The 20,117-nt window shown below is 42.8% G+C and overlaps 1 protein-coding gene across 1 annotated transcript in view; it reads left to right on the top strand.

Moving 5' to 3' along the window:
- The first annotated feature begins 217 nt into the window (after nt 1–217).
- Nucleotides 218–20,117, top strand: part of NIPAL2 (NIPA like domain containing 2) — a 49,953-nt gene continuing 30,053 nt past the window's right edge. Inside the window, 3 exon segments of the mRNA XM_039706259.1 lie at nt 218–235; nt 237–311; nt 17,520–17,588. Coding sequence (XP_039562193.1) covers nt 218–235; nt 237–311; nt 17,520–17,588 — 162 coding nt within the window.

The following is a 20,117-nucleotide window of genomic DNA, read 5'->3' as shown; positions in this document are numbered from 1 at the left end:
CTTCCTCTCCTATGCTCCAACTACTCTCCAGCTAAGGGTGTCCTGGTGCACACCAGCAGCTGCAGCCCTGGCTGCACACACCTGCATGCAGGGTGACCCATGAGAGGAGCCTTCCTCACATCAGGAGAGAGTGCCACGTCCTCTCCTCACAGCCACCCCTCCCCACTGGTATGACATTGCATGGCATGGCCAGTGGCGGGGACCTGAGGGCAGGGACATGGACATCATTCCAGGCATCTTGGAATGCATCCTCTGGGGGCCCAGGAGCTGGGAGTGAGCCCCTGTCTGGCCCCTGGTACAGCGCACACAAGGTAAGTGCCCAGCGTGCAGCACCAGCGACGAGAGGGCTTGGGGAGAGGGGGGCTGAATTCAGCCTCTGCCCTGTGTCCTCTGAAGAGCCCCCCCATTCCAGCACCTGTTTGCTGCTGGCTCTGCTCCCTCTTCACCCCCTTGCTCAGCCTGCACTGCCCTGGCTCCCTCTCTGAGCAGTCCTTTCTGAGCAGGAACTGGGCAGAGCTCTTCTGTTCTGTGCTAGAGCAGCACTGGTTTTTGTCATCTGTGTTTCTGTCACTGTCAGTGCTGACAATGGATTTAGGCAACTACAAAAGAAAGAATGAAGCAGCCCCTAAGAGCTAGCAATTTGAAGCATCTGCTAACAATAAAAATTAATTGGAGGTTGATTAAACCCTTTACCTTTTCTCTGCTTTTTTTTTTCCCCAAGCTAGCAGGCAGGGAAGGATACCCAACATTCTTGATTTTTCTCTGAATAAGACGCAAACCACTTTGTCATGATGTAAAGTATTGATATAAATTGCGCATAAAATGGCTTGCAACTAGCTGCTCTCCTTTTCTAGGAGCAGCCCAGTAGCAGGTGATAGCCTGAAGAAGGTCCCAAAAACTTTCCCCTTGGGATTCTGCATTTTCTGCTGGGTGGATATCCATTTGGCAGAGTGCATTTTTCAGCCCCATGTTCTCAGAGCAAAGGAAAACTGAGAATTCCTGTGCACAGGTCCCTGGAGCAGCAGGACTCTTGGCTGATGGCTGGTGGCAGTGCTTCCCAGGACCAGAGCTATTCTTATCTCTCTTACTGGGAGATAAGAATACTGTGGATTTGTGAATTGGGGTCCCAAGGCTTGCTCAGCTGCCAAGAAGATGGCAGCAACAGGGAATTCCCTTGGCATGGGGATACCCACCTTCATGTCAAAGTGGGGGGTTTTTGTTTGCTTGGAAAACCTCCCAGTCCTGCTCCTGTACTCCTTGGGGTTGTTGCATGAGTATTGCTGTTTTTTAAATGTGGTAGTTTTCTGGGTAGACCTCAATAATATTTTAGAGTTGCTTGGGTGTCTGTGGATGAGACTGATATTCTGTTCTTTTATTTACTTTAGTTGCAGCTTTGGAGATGTAATGGGTAACTATAGGTTATGTGTTGATGCCAACCTTAATTTTTCCAGCAGTTAAATTCTTCTGTCCACCCCCTTTTTCACATTTTACATTTTTGGAAGCCTCAGAAACAATTCCCTCCTCCCATTCATGGCTATCCTGGTTATGATTCAATGGATCATCCCATTTTCAGATCTTCACACAGGGGCTCTTTCCCTTCCCCTTTTCTTGAGGTAATTTCCGCCTCTTGTTTGAAAAGGAGGTCTTGTTTTCTCCCTTTACAAGGGACCATGACTGCACTGGCTCTGAGCTGCCTGGGAGCAACCCAAGACAGCTGAGGTGAATTACTTTTGGGGAGTATTTTTCAACCCCATGAGGAGGTGAAAGAGTGAGATCCCCTTTCAAGAGCTCCTGGACATGAGGGGCTTGGCACAGCTGCCAGTTGCAGTTGCCTAGTGCCACATGGGCATCAGACACATCCACCCAGGAGCAGCAGATGTGATACATTTTTTAGGGAAATCCATGGCACTGGACTAGGCCTTCAGTGATGTCTGCAAACACTCAGCTCCCTGGAAAAACTTAAAGTGGCTGTGTCCATGTGGCTGTGTAGTATAATGCCTCTTTCTGTTGGAATTACATTTCTTTGTGTTTTGATTTAATTGGGATTATTCTCCTGAGAGGTTCCTGATCAGGCTGATTGTATGCTAGCTGTTGGCATAAGGGTGGGAGGGGGCACACATGGCCATGGGGAAGAACAGTGGAGGTAGGATTTCTCCTTGGCACCATCACAGCTGATGTAGCTTGGTTGGTACTGCCTGAGGAGCTGCAACACCCAGGCCATGCTCCCTCAGCCCTCCCTGTGTAGGCAAGGTGTGTTATGGGACATGTGTTTAATGGTGCAGTAAAATCTGATGAAATTTGTACTTAGAAATACCTGAAGTACTTCCTGCAAACTAATATTGTAATATTTTTGTGGCTGCTGGAGTAATGAGTGTAGGAAGCCACAACATGTGGGCTTTGTCTGCTTAATAGAAAGTGTATGTAATTGCCTCAGTGTAATAAATTTTTATTTCCCTCAAGACTTCTCATAGGTTTTCTACTTATTTACAATATTGTTGTTTATGGACAAAAACAATTTGCAAGATTAGTTGAGATTATTATCTACAGTACTGATCTTGGTTTGACTTTGTATTATCAGAGTAGGAGAAAGCATCTGGATGAGAACAGTCACTGAGAGCTCAGATGTAATAGAATCATAGAATAGTTTGGGTCCGATGGAACCTTACAGGCTGGCTGGTTCCAACCCCCTGCCATGGGCAGGAGCAGCTTCCAGTAGACCATGTTACTCAGAGTCCCATAACAACTCTTCTGTAACTCAGCATTTCACATGTCTGTGGTGTGCAGACACAGTGTGTAGTTATACAAGTGTAGAAGCTGAGCCAGAGAAAGAAATTTATTTCACTTCTGCTTCTTTTTCCCTCTTTGCCTGTCACTTCACAGACTCTCAGTTATTACTGGCTGCCCAGACAGACACCTTGAAAGACTGTCTTATATTGTGGGTTGCAAGAATAAATAATTTCTGCTGTGTATTTAGGGGTTGACAATGCTGACAGTTCCTTCAGATGGCTCCGTGGCCTCTTGTCCCCTCACAGTGTATCGGAGCCTGTCAGCTGGTGAGTGTGTGCCTGATGCCTTGAGGGGTCTCATCAGTGAGCAGTGCTGGCTGCCACCACGTGTGATGAGAAATCCCACAGGTTAAGCAGATTCTTGTAGAAGTTTTTCTACCCTGCCTTCTATGAAATCTAGATTTTGTGTGGAATGCCACAATTGAGGTTTCTAGCTCATCCAGTTCAAGAGAAGCATCTTCAGTGCTTCAGCTCTCCTCTCTTTACTTGGGGCTTGATGTCTAGTGCCACTGAGCCTCAGCAAGATGGGAGCATCATTTGGTCCCATTTTTTCCAGTGCCTGCTGGTACTTCTGATGCCATGAGGGCTGCTTCACCTGTGCTGTGAGGGACCCAAGGCAGAAAGGCAGGGAGCTGTCTCCATGGAGAGAAAGATTTTCTCTCCATTTGCCTTGGCTGAGGAAGCACCCCAGAAACAGTGAGGGTTCCTTCAGCTGGCACCATTACCAGAGAAAAATGTTGTCATGGCTCATCCCTACAAACATTCACCAGGACATTTTAAACACTTAAGCAATGGCATTTCCAACCATGACTTTCAATTAGGAAAAGCTCTAGAGCAAGTTAAGGTGTCCAGTGGAAGTGTGGTGGAGTCACAGGACAGCATGGCTACAGCACAGGTGAGTTTCAATCAGGACATCTTTGCTCTGCAGGAAGGAAGAGAAAGGCTGTTGAAGGCAAACTTTCCTGGGGTTTTTAATGCTATTTTCTGTCTCTGTAGGATATCTCAGTCACCAGTCTGCTCCCTGATGCACTGCAGATATTGGCTTTTTCAGGTTAATCAGTAAACCAGTCCCTGAGCATGGGAAAAGTAGAGACAAATGTCCTCACCCAGATTTCTGCTGGTGTACTCATCTGTGAAGGCTGCAGTGAAGTTTTTCCTGTTCAACACCATCCCTTCATCTCTTTATTCAAAAACTCTTCACTGAAAACAAACAAGGGTATCAAAACACTGACTCTCTTTTATCCTGTTGTCCCTTACCTGTCAGATTTCAGAGTTCAGTTTCCTTTATCTTATTGGGAAATGTGTTTGGGAGAAAATGAATACCATTTCTTAGGTATTAGGGAAATGTATATGATTTTCAGCCCTAATAAATCAAAACTTAGGAAGAAGCCTTTGTTCAGACTTTCAAACACAACCTTTTTGAATCTCTTATATGGGAATTCAAAACTTAAATGTTATAATGAAGCGCATGATCACCATGGGTGAGGTTGGAAGGAATCACAGGTAAGGTTGGAGATCATCTATTTCAACCTCCCTGCTCAAGCAGGGCCCCCTAGAGCACATTACTCAGAATTGTGTCCAAAAGATTTTTGAATCATTCCAAGGGAGGAGACTCTACAGCCTCTCTGGGCAGCCTGTTTCTGTGCTCTGTCAGCCTCACAGTAAAAAAGTTCTTCCTATGTTCAGAAGAAATCTCCTATATTTCAGTTTCTGCCCACTTCAGCTAGAAGCAAGAAGCATTGCAGGATTTTCCAGTGTTGTTCTGCTATCAAGAATCCAGCAACTTTCCATAGTTTAGTGCCCATTTAACTATTTTCTGCTAGAAAACAATTTGTGGCTTTGGCTCATAAATGCAGGACTCTCAACTGGGCTAGCTTGCAGACAAGCTCTCAGGCTCTGCCAGAGCTGTAGGTCTGATTTCTTGAGGGTTTGTTCAGATTAGCTTTAGTGTGACCGAAAAGCTGACACAAGAAGACAATACTGAACACTGCTTAGAAAATATTGCCCATATCTTTTTTTTTAACCTCACACATCTGTTCTGCTGTGCTGAACATCAACTGTCCCTGCAGATGTAAAGAACACATCTCTAATATGAAATGAGCACACAGCTTATAGACTGCAGCCTCCAGCTTAAAGAGAGATCAGCTGCTGCTTGGGAACTTACTCATGACTCAAAGGTAAGGGAAATAAGTACAGGAAAGCATTACCCCTTGCCTGTCCTTTTGCACAATACTGTAAGCATCTCTGTATCATCCCAGCTCTCAAATTCCATAGGGAAGTATAGGGGTTTTTCCATCAACCACTGCAAGCAGAGTGGGAGCAAACCACGAAGCTGTTCATACCTATGAACACAGAGGAGGCTGGACATGGGGCAGCAGGTCTGGAACAATGCTACCCAAAGACTGGAGACAGAATACAGTTTTATGGGCCTGCTTGAAGAGTGACCTGCTTGTCTAGTTTCCACCAGGCACTTTTTGGGGTCCCAGAGCAGAATTTCCTAGTGTGTGTTATTGGCAGGCTCTATTATCCTGCTTGGGTTCCCCCTACACAGCCTAGAAGGAGCCATGTGCCCGTGGCAGTTTCCTGCTAAGCGCAGCATGGTGCTGGCAGCAGAGAACAGCAAACCAGCCCAGCTCCACATCCTGAGCTTGGGGCACACAGGCTCCAAGCAAATGCTGATGATGGGAGAGCTCATAGTCCATCTATTCTGGGCATTTTCTTCTCTTCAGCATTGCTGGCAGAGCTTCTTGCAGGAGTGTTTTCTTGTCTGAGCAACAACAGAAGCTGGTGAGAAAAACCCTTTTATTTAGGCTGATAGCTCACAATTCATTTTGCAAAAGTCTTGGTAGCTCTTCCTGGGCACCACACGCAGGACATTGAAAATGAATGCTCTTGCAGAGCTGGGGCCGTGTTAAGAACCAGCTATAGCTTGTCCAAGTGTCTGTTGCCTGATTCTCACTGGGCTATTGTTCACAAATCTCAGACTGTTTTCCATGCTTCCCTTCCCAGCAGATGTTATGGTAAAATGAGTTTTAATTTTTTTCTGAGGACATCAAAGAACATTTGCATTAGTTTTTTTCTTTTTTTTACTGATGATTGAGGTGACTGCAAGTTAAACAGGAGCTTTGTAATTATACTAATCTGTTTTAAGAGGCGTGATAATGTTAATTAGGAAATTTCTAGGCAGTAAGGAACATTACAATACTTGTCATTTGTCAGGAAGTGGGGTGCAGAAGACAGATGCAAAGAAACTTGAGTCACTAATTACACATATCCTACCTGGAACAGAATTTAGTTTTGCTTCAGACTGCTTCAAAATGGTATGTTGAAGAAAAATGGGGTGCATAGTGCAGGCTGTGTCTGCTATCCAGCTTAGCCACTGACTAGAGGGCTTAAAACAATGAAGCCAGCAGAGCAGGGCAAGTCCTCCTCTTCCCTTAGGCAGCATTGAGTGGGAAAGACCAGGCATGGCATGAATCTGGCTCCCTGCACTGCTTTGGATGTGCCTGGCTCAGTGTAGTGCTTTGCCCTTCCTGTCCCAGCTTCCAGACTAGTCTACAAGTAATGCCTTTAAATTAAGCTGGCTGTGGCCACTGTGTTGATTTTTGAGTCTCACAGCATGTCTGTGAGTTGCAAAGTGATGAAGGGTGAGAGTCTGGCTGCTCATACAACACCTGTCTGTTCCTGAGATTTCATGAGGTTGCTGTTTGGATCTAGGACATTGCTGTCTCACAAAGGAGTAGTGCTGCTCCCACCTTGAATCTCTGCTTCTGCTGCTTCATTTGCCCTAGCACTCATTTGACTCCTTGATGAAGCAATTTGTCTGGGTAAATTGACAGGAAAATACTCATTGATGTAATTCTTAAAATAAAAGTTGACTTTCATGTAAAATCTCAGCTGTAATACTTTACGATTTTGTGATCCAAAGACTGCATTGCTCTTCAGAGCTTAAGTAAGATCCTTCTTTTACTATGGTCTTGAAGTCTGCTTTGGGCATTGATAAAGGTATATCTGAATCTTATCCTTGCTTGTCTCCAATAGTCTGCCATATCTGATTAAGTCCTCTTTGAAGGAACCACAAAACCCCAAATTATTCAAGAAGGAATCTGACCACACTTAAAAAAAAAAGCTTTAAAAAGACAAACAACCAACAGACTGTGCACTTCAGTCATAAGGGAGGTGGGGACCTTTGACTAACCTGGTAACTGAAGATTGTGATTACTTCATTTGGAGTTTTGGTGACATGTATAAACTGTTATGTTCATGTTTATAATGTCACCATGGATTGTCCCAGAAGAATGGCATTCACTAATGTGAGCAGTGGGGAGATATGCTTTCCATGCTTTGACTAATATGACCTTTGAAACACGCAGCCAGCAGCTTCAAAGAACAGCCACTTGGTGTGTGAATCAACACCAGCCCTGGAGCAGAGCTCCTGAGGAAGGGATATTTGCAGTGTGCTCAAAAGTAAATAGTCAGCATCAAACTGAACAGATGTGGGCTGCTTAGACTGAGGTTGTACTGGTGTAACTCCACCCTTCTCAATGATGTTCATGGCTGATTTACATCATCTAGCCTAGAAGCTTTGGCCTCGTTTGGTGATATGAACTGTTTTGCCCACAACGGGGAAATTAAGAGAGGTTATGGAACTATGATAGCAAGAAGTCACAGAATTGTTAAACTCTTGGATGAGACACACAGCCACTCTCTGGCTATATTTCCCTTTGTATCCTGCTGTGGTTTGCAGAAACAACCCTGTAATGCAGAGGTTTATGGTGAAGTGCAAGGTTTGGAGGAAGTCCCTCCATGCATGAAAACAATGACTCAGAGCAAAGCAAATATTGGCTCTTGGGCAGGACTTCATGGTGGTGAGGTGAGGTAGTAACATAGAAATGCACATCCCTTTGTGGGCAAGTCTACCTCTTGCTGACATTTAGCTCCCCAGAACCAAATCAGCCTCATGGGAGCTGAGATCTCCACCAGAGTCCCAGCTAACATGTTTGATTACTTGGTTGAAATCCTCATGGAAACAAATTAATTTTGCCAGCTGATACGGATTGTACTCGAAGCCCTTTTCTTCAACAGCCAAGGATATCTCCACTGTAAATATGTTCCTGTGAAAAACAACCAAAATATAGTGTTTGTGTGCATAACAGACTTGTACCCACACAGTTAACTCTCAATTAAAACCTAGTTTAATTTTTTTGGATCCAGCTTGGGAATAAATAATCGTGATTCCATTTACTTTGCTTTATGACTCTAACCTACTATTTCTTAATGTTTCTTTTCCATTTTTATTGGGGGTATTGTTGTGGGTTTGGGGATTTTTTTTTCTGCTTTGTAATTGTCACAAGGTTCCTTAATTTATTGACTTCTTATCATATTGTTTTCTTTCCTTTGTTGCTTTCTCTTTCAGTAACAGTCTTTTGCTCTCAGCAGAGACTAAAACAGCATGAACATTTTCATTCAGTGTTATTTATCGTGCAGCAATGACTCAGTCATCATGTCAAGATGACCAAGAGCAAAGCTTGTCATATCTGCAGAAGCTTCTGTCAAGCAAATAATAGCAGCTCTCACCTGATCAAGTCTCTAGCTCCCTCTCTTGACTACTGTACTTTTTTTCACCAGAGTTAATATTCTTCATAGTAATTTGTGTGGTTTATGTTTTGGATTTATGATGAAAAAGTATTGCTAGCAATCAGGATGTTTAGTTACTGCTGAGCAGTGCTTGCACTGCACTGAGGTCTGCTTTGTTTCTCATACTGCCCCATCAGTGTGTGGGCTGGGGATGCACAAGAAGCAGGAAGGGGACACAGCCAGGACAGCTGACCCAAGCAGACCAAAGGAATATTCCATACCATATGGGTTGTGCTCAGCATATAAAGCAGGGGGAAGAAGAGAAAAGGGGGACATTTGGCATTGGTCCTCCTAGGTCACCATTACCCATGATGGAACCCTGCTTTTGTAGAAATGCTGAACACTTATACACTGATGGGAAGCAGTGAATGAATTCCTGATATTGCTTTGCTTCTCATGCAGCATTTGCTTTATCTATTAAACTGTCTCTATCTCAACCCACAAGTTTTTGCACTTTTACCCTTCCAATTTTCTCCCCCATCTTGCTGGAAGAGCGACTCCAGCTGCGTGAGGCTGAGCTGCTGGCTGTGTGATAACCACACATCAGAGGCTGCCAGGACAAACTGAAAAGCAGTGCATGGTTTAAAAGCATGCATGTGAGAGATAATAGCATCTGGCTCATGAAAACAATACTCTGTTCTCCTTCATCTCTTCAATTCCTGAAAAGAAATCTATCTTCCTCACCCCATTTCCATAGTAATCCCTGTCAAGAAGAAGCTTTATAACCATTATATCTTATACTAATGCTAAAATAGCAGAAAAAAGAGGCAGCAAGTTCTATATTGGAGAATCCACATAAGACCAAAAATACTCAAAACTAGGGGAAAAAGCATCACTACCTTGTTATCTCTGTAAGTACAACAGAGCATATACAAAGGTGTTAAAGGTACATAGAAGGGATCATTCAGCTACACTGATCTTAGTTTTCTCTTGCAGAAGGCAACTATGATGTAGATGCTTTGGATTTTTGTAAACTACACACCTACTCTTTGTGTCAGTATTCACCATGAATTCCAAAATGCTAATAATACTTTTTATATTTTAAACCACTAAACTAGAGTTTGTAGTAAAATGTCAAAATGTATAACTACAATGTGTCACAGGGAGACAGTGGAGCAAACATGAGCCCACCTATATCTCAGGCTCTTGCAAGAAATTTGCATGTGAGGCCATTTCTTTAGAGTTTATTTTTTATTCCAAGATTTGCATCTTACAGTTTTTAACACAAGTATCTGCAAATTAAAAGCATCCAGCTGTGTGTTTATGTGTATGCACTCATCTACATACGTGTGAATATTTCAGGGAGTGCAGAACCTCTTGTTTTAGGTCACCACTGATAATCTAGCAGTTGTTTATATTTAAATGAATAATGCTGCTAAGCAGAAGGTTCTGCCTTCTGGAGTCCACTCATTTTTTTTTGCATTAGGAACTATCTGTAAATGATTAACACTCTGGAAATCAAACTAGGAGAGCCAAGTGCGAGAGGTGCAGGAAGGAAATCAAGAGAACTGTGCAGAGCACCCCTCCTCTGCAGGAACAGCAGACTGGAAGGGCCTTTGGGCAGCTGCTTCCCCTGACATGAAATCAAGTAATTCTTTTAACAGATGGATCCAACTTCATTCTAATTGCAGTCAGGTATTTCCTTTTTTCCCTGCATTGTTTTTACTCCTGTTAGAATATTTCTGAAGTGCCACTGGCCTGGAAGCATTGTGATTTCCTGCCTGTGTTTACCCCTGTCTGACATGGGTGACTTTGTGTTTCAACAGCTGAGCATGTTCACTCAGTTGTGACATGGAGAAGCATTTTCTGTGAAGATCAAAGGAAGGGTTAGTTGCAGCCAACAGAAGATTATTTGAGTTAGGATGGGAGACAAGTCTGCCTTTGTTTGAGAATGATGCTGGAGAGGTGCATGCTGGAAGAGGCATGCCATTCCTCTCAACTGGTGAAGGGAGATTCTTATATAAAAATTCTTTTGAGGATTTGCTAAATAATGTATTAAGCTGGTTACATTTCTCTCAGGGTTTTCAGTTTCTGATTGAGGTGGAGTCAGAAATAGCTCATTTGTTCTTTAGCAAGAGTTGTACTGCAACAGCAAGAGGGAACGAGCTCTGTGCTTGGCTTGGAGGCCCATTTGTGTGTCCATGCAGAGGCTGTGTGTGCATGCAGAGTGAGACATCTCTCTGAGAGTACTCCTTGTGCCTTGCCCTGCCTGTTGTGACCCTGAACAGCTCTGTTTACCCAGTTGTTCACATAGCTCCCTTTTGAGCTTGCCTCCAGCTTGCCATTAGCCTTGTGTCACCTCCTTGGCTCTCAGTTTAGGGGTCCAGGGAGCCACATTAAGCCTGTGATAGGAACAGCACAGCCCCTCCATGTGAGCCAGACTGTAGCTTCTGGGGATTAATATTCCTAGGCTTGGAGTGGTGTGGCTTGGACCTTACCTTGTACACCAGGAATTAGCCTGGGTCTAACAAGAATATCCCAGAGAGTCTGCTCCTGGGCAGCAATAGAAGCATTTCCCCAAGCCAACTGGCCATTTTGGGGGAGAAGCTGATCAGGCAGTGCTAGCTTGCCTCCCTGTTTCTCCTGTGGAACCTGGAAACTGGCAAAAGTTTATAATCCTATTCTTGCTTTTCCTGGTATTTAATTTCTGTAGTTGCCATGGAGATGGTATGTGATGGTACTTGAGAAAATCTTTTATTAAGATGTTTTCAGCTATGATTGATGTTTTTATACAGTCATGGGAGAGGTTTTTATTTGCAATCTAGCAGACATTATTAAAAATATGAAATGGTCTTTGATTGTGCAGCAAAATATCCCAGGAACTAAAATGTCCCAAATTATCTCAGGCTGCTCATGGAAACAGTGTAAAAATCTATTCTGCTCCTTCTCCATTCTCCTATTTATTTCTAGTTTTAAGACTTCATTCCTGAGAATAAGAAATTGAAATTTAGAAGTTGGAAGTTCTGGCTTTAACTCTTCAAAAATGAAAGAAAAAAATGCTATTAGGTTGTAGTGAGATGGGTGATTCTTGTCTCCCTAGTAACAAGTGATAGAACCAGAAGAAATGGCCTCAGGCTGTGTCAGGGAAGGTTTGAACAGTACAGTAGGAAAAATTTCTTCCCAGGAAAGGTTCTCAAGCCTTGGTACAGTCTGCCCAGGAAGGAGGTTGAGTCACCATTCCTGATGTAGATGTGGTGCTTGGGGTTGAAGTGGTGGACTTGGCAGTACTGGGTTAATGGTTGGACTGAATTATCTTACAGGTCTTTTTCAACTTAAATAACTCTATGATTCTAGGCTTGTTAACAATACAGTGGGTGGATATGTTTGTATATAACCTTAGTAAGCACATAAAAACTTGCTTTGGTTGCTTTATTTCATAATTCATATTCTCCAGCTTGGTTTGTTACTTGCTATGTATATGAATTAAAATAATCAGAGTGATTAATATCATTAGGATCTCAGGAAGGTGATTAAAACACAGAGATAAATAAAAGAGTCCTATTTCTGCAGTTGCTGAATACCTTTTCATAACTTACCAGACTCTCATTCTAGCCTTTGCAATTTGTTACTTTTCTGAAAAAAATAAATTTTAAATTTGTGAGGTAATGTAGTTACCAAGTCTCCTCTCTCTATTCCTAACAATGATGATGCCAAATGTTTTAACTCTCTCCTTCTCATATATGGAACAATGCCTCTTTTCTTTTATGTCACAATGAAAAAATCAAATGTATTTTCATTTTATGTTCCCACACTGGTAATTGCCCTTTTACTCTTATTTCAGCTGTGCTTCAGTACTTCATATGGACCTTAATTGATATCTGAGTATATGAATTGCACTATGAAAACCATTGGAACAAGGACTTTATTTTATTTATACATCTGTGAAGTACTGAGTACAGCCAGAGCTCTGTGAATAATAATAGCTAAATGATAAGCCTCTCCCAATTCCACATGGTAGCTCTTTGAAAAATATGGTTTTTGTTAAGGACTCTGAATTCTTGCTTCAGAGTTAACTCATAATTGGAAGTTTAGAACATGTTCCACCCCTTTCTCTCTTTTTTAAATAAGATTCATTGAGGTCTGACAAAATCCCAGTGATTGGAAACGGTGCACAGCTTTTGAAACAGTACACGCCATTAAATCTGTTGGGAACACCTTTAGATCACAAATACATAGAGAAATCAAGAAAAAATAGGAGCAACAGTTTAACTAGCTTTGATGAGTGAGCTGACAACAGATATTTAAAGTGTTTGGGTTTTTTTCTGCTCATCAGTTCAATTTATATGCATAGCAAGTTTCCATAAATAATGGTGTATACCTTTTAGTCAATGCAAAATATGTTCCTTTTTCTAAGTTTTCATTTCACAGACCTGGCAACTGCAGTTTAATGTGCTTTAGGAAAACACACATGTAATATGGATAAATTGCATTTCACCATATAACTGAGTCTCCAATGCAGATTTTAGTCTGCAAGTGATAAACTTAGTGGAATTATTGCCAAAGATACAGATTTCAGCCTGGCTTTCATTTGCCATAAAACCCTTATTTTACTTTGACAATAAATAGAGACTTTGCATGTAAAATGTCATTTAAAAATACTGTCAAAATGATGTGAAAATGTTCTCTGGTACACAATCATCAGGTCCTACCTGAGTGCTGGGAACAGGACCATACCCACCAGGGCCACACTGCTGCTCACTTATTTTGAACAGCAAGTGCTGCCACTCCAGTGACAAATGTATTTCTCTGACAGATGATTCAAACCTCCCTCCCCCACGCCTCAGCTTGTGCAGGACCCTCATGTGGCTGGGATGGGGATGCCAGGCAAGTGCTGAGAGTGCCTTGCTTGAGGCAAATTTGCCATTTCTTGAGCTCGTTTACCCCAGCACCCCCTGTACAGGTCAGTGTCACCCCTGACAAACTGCACAGGGTCACCAGTTTAAATCCCTTGCTGTGAATTGTGAATTTGACCCTCCTTTAGTGTTAAACACTGGCAGGTGGCTGATAAAGAACATAATGGTAATGGGGTATGTTTTGGATGGATTATTTCAGGCAATTAAGCGAGGCAGTGAGGGAGCAGCAGGCCAGAGGAAAGCAATCCTCAAGCCTGTTTTGCAACCAAGTGAAATGCTGGCAGATCCACAATCTCAGTCCATGGTCTGTGTGCTCAGGGGTTATCTAGGAAGGACTTCAAAGTGGGTAGGTGACTTTCAGGGCTTGTTCCAAAACACATTAAAGTGAAGTAAATTAAATTTCTGTATTTTTTTTTTTCTGGGAAACTTAAGGGCAAGATGTTTCTGTGACAAGCCTCATGCATTTGGAAGTGCTGGAAGAATGTGTCAACAGTTTGAAATCTGGGGTCTGACAAAGTGGCCTGTATGCTCAGACAGATGTTTCGGTGATGAAGAAACTTGCATTTTATGCCAGCAGTTTTGAATATTTAAAGCTCTTTCCTGTAGAAGTCCTTAGTTGACTGAAGTAGTACCATGGCTCTGAAGTTGTGTCTGCAACTGAATTCCCCAACTGAGGTTTGTCTTGAGACTTATGTGTGGGAAGCTCTGCAGTGCTGTGGATGATATCACAACTGGATATCACAACTGGAAACTCAGAGAATATCATGTTTATTACTTATTAAACTGGCTGTTCCATCAGTGCTTTAGCCTCTGAAGGATATTAAATGGCAAACACTGCACAAATAATGAAACCTTTCACATGATAAGATGGGAACAGAAGGGCTCTGATGGCTTTCAGGGCAGTACAGCAATTTTGTAATCTGTCTTCAGTTGCAGGTTGTCTTTCATGAATGGTTTTTCTAGCCTGAGATATTCTTTTTCTCCTCTGAGCGCTGCTGTATGTGGTAACCCTGGTTCATTAGAAATTGCCTGCTGATTTGATTCACTCTGATTTGAGACGTTTGCAATGTAGTTTTCCTCTTTACTGCATTTCCCTCCATTTTTTAATTTAATATAAGCATGTGTGTGTATGAACCCACATGAGACAGTTTTGCCATGCTGTAGCTGCATGGTGTTGCTGTGCTTTCATCTCATCTCCCTGAATGGATCCATGTGATATTTGACCTCCTTAGGGCATTGTTCTCTGCTCTCAATCTTAAGGGGTCTGTCCAGGCCTGGCTTTGGAAGGATGCTGCTGTCTCCATGCTAAGCAGGCTCATTAAAGCTGTCAGCCTGGAGCAGGCAGTGCAGTATATGTGCCAACAGCAGCACTCAGGTGAAACGTGGCCATATCCATAAGGTGAGCTGAGCTGCTGCTGCCTTGATCATACACGTGCACTGCTTTTTCTTGGGTGCAGACCAGGAGGCTGCTTAAGTTAGGCACAGAAGGGTGTCACAGCATGAGGATTTTAAGCTGAAAGATGGTAGATTTAGACTAGATATGAGGAAGAAGCTTTTCACGATGAGGATGATGAGGCACTGGAACAGTTTGAAAAGAGAAATTGTGGATGCCCCATTCCTGGAAATGTTCAAGGTTGGATGGGGCTTTGACCAGCATGGTAGAAGGTGTCCTTGCCCATGGCAGAGAGGTTGGAATTTAAGCTCCCTTCCAACCCAAACCATTCTGTGCTTCTCCAAGAAGAGAATTGACCTTTGTAAGATTGTTTCTGTTCAGACTCAGGCTGGTCCTTGTGATAGAAATCTTATGTTTCCCCCAGTGATATCTGAGCCAAGGTCACAGGTACCTGGAGAAGCAACCACTGTGGTGCAAAAGCAGTTGCTGTTCTGGGGAGGACACCCATGATGCAGGGCACTGGAAAACCCACTGCTGGAGATTTAATTCACAGCCTCTGAGGCACACACTCAGGTCATCAGCAGTACCCACACATGGATCTGATTTAGCACATTATTTTAGATGACCAGTGGAACACATGACCTCATCCTCTGCTCACCAGCTGAATTCAAGAGCTGGATGGAGACCCTCCTGTGGTCTGGCTTAAGATCAGTGGTGTTTCCTCCCTGGTGTGCTGGTTGCCTACTGAGTCCCATGCAAGGTTTGTGATCCCCAATTGAAAACTGGGAGGAAGGACCTGCAAGGAGTTGCATCCAGAGATGCAACCATAATGACAGGATCAGCCTCTGGAACAAGAGCCACAGAGAAACTGAGTTCTCTGCTGGGAGTGGTGGGGATTTGTTACAATTACTAATGTAAGTGCAATAAAATGATGGGGTAAATGAGGGGGCAGTTTCTGTTTTCTATTCCCTTCTGTCTCCTTTTTCTTAAACACTTCATGACAAGGCTGACAAAGCCACTTCTCCACCTCCTCACAAGGGAGCATGTTGTCATTTCAGAAGTACAAGTCTTCAGGAGCAAGAAAACAGTTTTGATTTAGTTGGTGTTTTTTGAAGCTGCTGTGTGGGCAGGATGAAGTGGTCAAACTCTGGGCAAGATCAGTGCTCAAGGATTTGATGCTACAGCATCAAGGCAAAAGGAAAGAAAACACATTCCCTCTGCTTCTGCAAGGCCTGGGTGGTGTCCTTGTGACAGCACTTCCCCAGAGTGGGAGAGGCTGCTGTGTCCCTGTAACAGTGAGTGCTGATCTCTGCAGGGGCATCTGTGCTGGGGTGTCACATCACACACTGGCTCCAGTGGGGTGTGCTCCCAGAGCATGCAGAACACTGTGTGTGTGTGTGTGTGTGTGAGAGCCCAGAACATGCTGCTGGATCCCACTGCAGGATCCCAGGGAGAGGATGCAAGAGAGGAAGGACCTCCAGTGGCCAAGCACCAGACGCTATGGGCTAAAACCTTGAGTAATGCTTCTCACTGGATGCTTCTCTTACACAAGCTGTGGCACTGATGCTGCAATAGTTAGCAGAGGGAGCCCTCTCACTTCCTGCTCTCTTGTCTCTGAATCCCTTTGGGCCCATCAGTCATGTCTTGGTGACACCTGGCAGGCAGCCAAGCATTTCTCTCACAGCAGTTCTGTTGTCTGCTTCTCCCGCTGACTCCAAGCCACTACAGAAACAGAGGGGCTAGAAACAGTTGGATTCTGCTTCTTGGCTTAAATATTACATTTGGTTTGTAATAAGGCTGTTGTTTCTTCACACTTTTGGGGATGCCTTTGCTTAGTCTGGGAACTATCTAGCCACAACAGCAATCCTCCCTCCAAGTGCTTTTGAGACAACATGATGCTCTTTATAAATGTTAGGGGGTAGCAGTCTCTGTGGCTGGTAGGCACTGCCTGTTCAGAGCTGCCCAGGGACCTTCTTGGGTAAGTATGATGAAACATGAGGCTGTAAGCATAGAGTTGGATGCTGCTTTACAGCCTGGAAAGAGTTGTTATGCTGGGTTATATTACCATGACCTTGTTTATAAAAACTGATGGTATGTTTGTCTTCTCTACAAGCTAATGGGGCTCCTCACAGCACTACAGAAGTGACCTTGAATGGGTTTTTAATACACTTAGGATGGCTTTCAATGTGTTAGAATATTTTGACAGTGGACAGGGAGCACTATCAAGTACATGTTGTTTGACCTTGCTGAAATGGCATCTTTAAATGATTTCTTTCCAAAATAATGAATCCTGCTTGAGTGTTTTTAATTTCTTGGCTTCATAGAAAGCTTGCAAATCTTACTGAAATTTAGACAGTCTGATTAGAAAGTTATTTAATGAAATAGCACAATACATTAAAGAAACTTTCAGGAGACCTATGTTCCCGGCTGCCCTGTCAAATAGTGGATATGTTAACACATAAGATAATTGTGTTCCAATAGGAATGGTTGATTGCTGATGGTTTGCCTTCTGGATAATGTAAAACTAGGTCCTCTTCGGGGGGGGGACGGACCCCCTGTCTTTGGTTTTCAACTGCCTGGTTTTGTCTTTCATGAGATTTAAGAAGGTGTTCTACTGAAGGACAGCAAAACTATCATGCCTTTCCATTCCCACTTGTTTATTACTTAAGCCCTAGTCAACTATGCAGAAGTATTTCTTATCACTTTACTCACTGCAGCATGAAATCAGTGCCTGAGAAGTACAATAATTTGGTTTCGATTGAGTCATAACATGCTATCAGAAAACCAGCATTATGTTGCTCTTCTTAAACTAATAAGTATTTTTGTATTTCTTTGCTTTGTGATTTGCAGACTCAGCTGTATGGAGTTTTACTTGCTGCTGCTTCAAATTTTCTCATCAGTGTCTCTTTGAATATACAGGTATGATATTGTTTCTCTTTATTCAGTGTTGTTTATATTGAGCAAGTACTTACATTGCTGTTTGGTTCTGATGAAGTTCAAAATGCAACTTTTGTTGCATTTAATAAACCTTCACTCTTTCATTAACTGTAATCTAGCAGTGCCTTGGTATAGTTGCTGGGATTTGGGAGTTGTTGGGAGCTCTCAGGCTGTTCTGTGCTGTGATTGTCATACAGGAATAGAAGAAATATTCATAACTCCTCCTACTCCTTTTAATCTGCCAGAAAGAAATACCAGCTATGAGTCACTCATGGTCCCACTGAACCTGGGAGTAAGGGAGGACACTAGAAGAGACAGTGTCAAAAGCTTTGCTGAAGTCTAAAAAGATTACATTAACTGGCTTTCCTAGATCAGCTATGTGGGTTACCCTGTTACAGAAGGAAATCAGGTTTGATAAGCAGAACTTTCTCCTGATGAAGCTGTGCTGGCTGTGACCAATGACTGCGTTGACGTCGAGGTGTTTTTCAATACCTCCCAGAATCTTTTCCATGATTGTCCTGGCACTGGATTCAGACTGACAGGTCTCAATTCTGATTCCTGTCTGACTGACAGGAATTTTTCAAGGTTCTCCTGCTTGCCCTTCTTGTAAGTTGGGCCAATGTTCACCAGCTTCCAGTCAGCTGAGACCTCTCTAGATTCCCAGTTCAAAAATCATCAAGAGAGATTTTGCGATGACATCATCTAGTTCTTTGAGGATTCTTGGATGAATTCCATCATGCCCTATGGATTTGTAGGGATCCAGCTGGAGGAGTAGATCCTGCACAAGTTCAGGGTCAGCTGGGATTTGATCATTCTCACAGCCATGGTCCTCCAGCTCCGAGCACTGAGACCCCCCTTGGTCCATCATCTGTGTTGAAGACAGAGGAGAAGAATGCATTAAACACCTCTGCCTTGTCCATGTCCCTGTTTGTGAGGTGCCCATCCTCATCCTGTAACAGCCTGATATTATCTCTATGCTGCCTTTTGATATTATATATCTGAAAGGTATATTTTTATTGTCCTCCACATTTGTGTCACTCTTCAAGTTGAGCTTTGGCCACATGAATTTTCTCCCTGTAGAGGCAAGCTGCATCTCTGTGTTCTTCCAGGTCACTTGACCTTGCTTCCACTGGGCACACACCTTCCTTTTTTGCCTTAGACCCAAAAGAAGATCCCTGTTCACCAAGCCAGCCTTCTGCTTGGCTTCTGAATTGCTGCTCCTGTGCCCTTAGAAGGTGATGTTTAAAAAGTGACCAGCACTGACAGACCCCAGTACTACTGAAACATTTCCCAGAGGACTTTTCTAAATAGGTCCCTGAGCAGCCTGAAGTCTACTCTCCTCATGTCCAGAGTTGAGGTTTTGCTGCACTTTTCCTCCTGTCAACAAAGATTTTAAGCTTGAGCATTTTGTGGTCTCTGTGGCCAAGACGGCGCCAGTCACCGCGTCACTCAGGAGAGCTGACAAGCAGCAGATCAAGGAGGACATCTTTCTGAGTCAGCTCCCTGAGGACCTGCTCCACAAATGCATACAGACATAAAGGTTTTTACAATATTGGACCCCAAATCAACTTTGGCCAATTTAGTTCTTCTTCTGTAATTAAGATAAAATAACCTGAGTAAACACTATTTAAATAATAAAAATAAAGGAAGGTGTTGTCCTCAGAACTGTGGTAAAGCATTGTAGGATGTCAATTATAAAATCCTTTCCATTTTAGTAATTAGAATACATAGTAGAAAGTTAATGTTTTCATTATAATCTGTATCTTGTAGGCTTCATTGTATTTTGAGGTCTTCTAACAAAAGTTTTTAAAGCACAGAAGACATTGTTGTGTAAATTGTCCAGAAGAAGTATTTTTGCTAGCTAGTATTTTAGAAGTTGTACAGGTCACATATAAAGCTACTTCTTGCTTTTTCTGTAAAGGATGAAATAGAAAGTCATGGAATATGAAAGTTTCTGTTCATAGCAACCCAATTTATTAAAGTTAGAAGTTTCTTCAGTGATTCCCTTCTATTTAAACATCATTAGCTGGAGAATCCCATAGAAAGAAACCTGTTTAGCCAGAGGAGGTAGCCAAGTTGAGATGACTGCTGCCTTTCCAACATGAGTTCCAATGGGTGGTGACAGTGCTAGGACAGGCTCTGGGAAAACCTCTGAAGTTGAAATAGAGAGGTAAAAATGAAGAAAAGTGAAGGTGAAGCGGAAATTTCAGTCTGGCCATAATAATGAGATTGTTCAGATTTCATATCTTTGTCTGCTGAGGGTACTGGTTGCCAAAGTAGATGCTTTGCAAGGGGATGTACCAAGGCATACAAGCAGACTTCCATTGACTTGTAACCATAGCAGCCCTTACTGGATTTGGACTATCAGCTTTTTAAATGCTGATTAGGGAAACCCAATGGCTCTCACTGCCATTTGAGAGAAAATTTAAACTGATTTTTTTTTATCCTTTAATTTAGGTCTTTCTCCATTTAGTAACAATATCTTCTAAATATGAATAATGACTTTCCCTA

Source organism: Passer montanus, unplaced genomic scaffold (genome assembly GCF_014805655.1).
Source record: "Passer montanus isolate IOZ18808 unplaced genomic scaffold, ASM1480565v1 scaffold19, whole genome shotgun sequence".
Taxonomy (NCBI): domain Eukaryota; kingdom Metazoa; phylum Chordata; class Aves; order Passeriformes; family Passeridae; genus Passer; species Passer montanus.
This window is presented reverse-complemented; position numbering and strand designations above follow the sequence as displayed.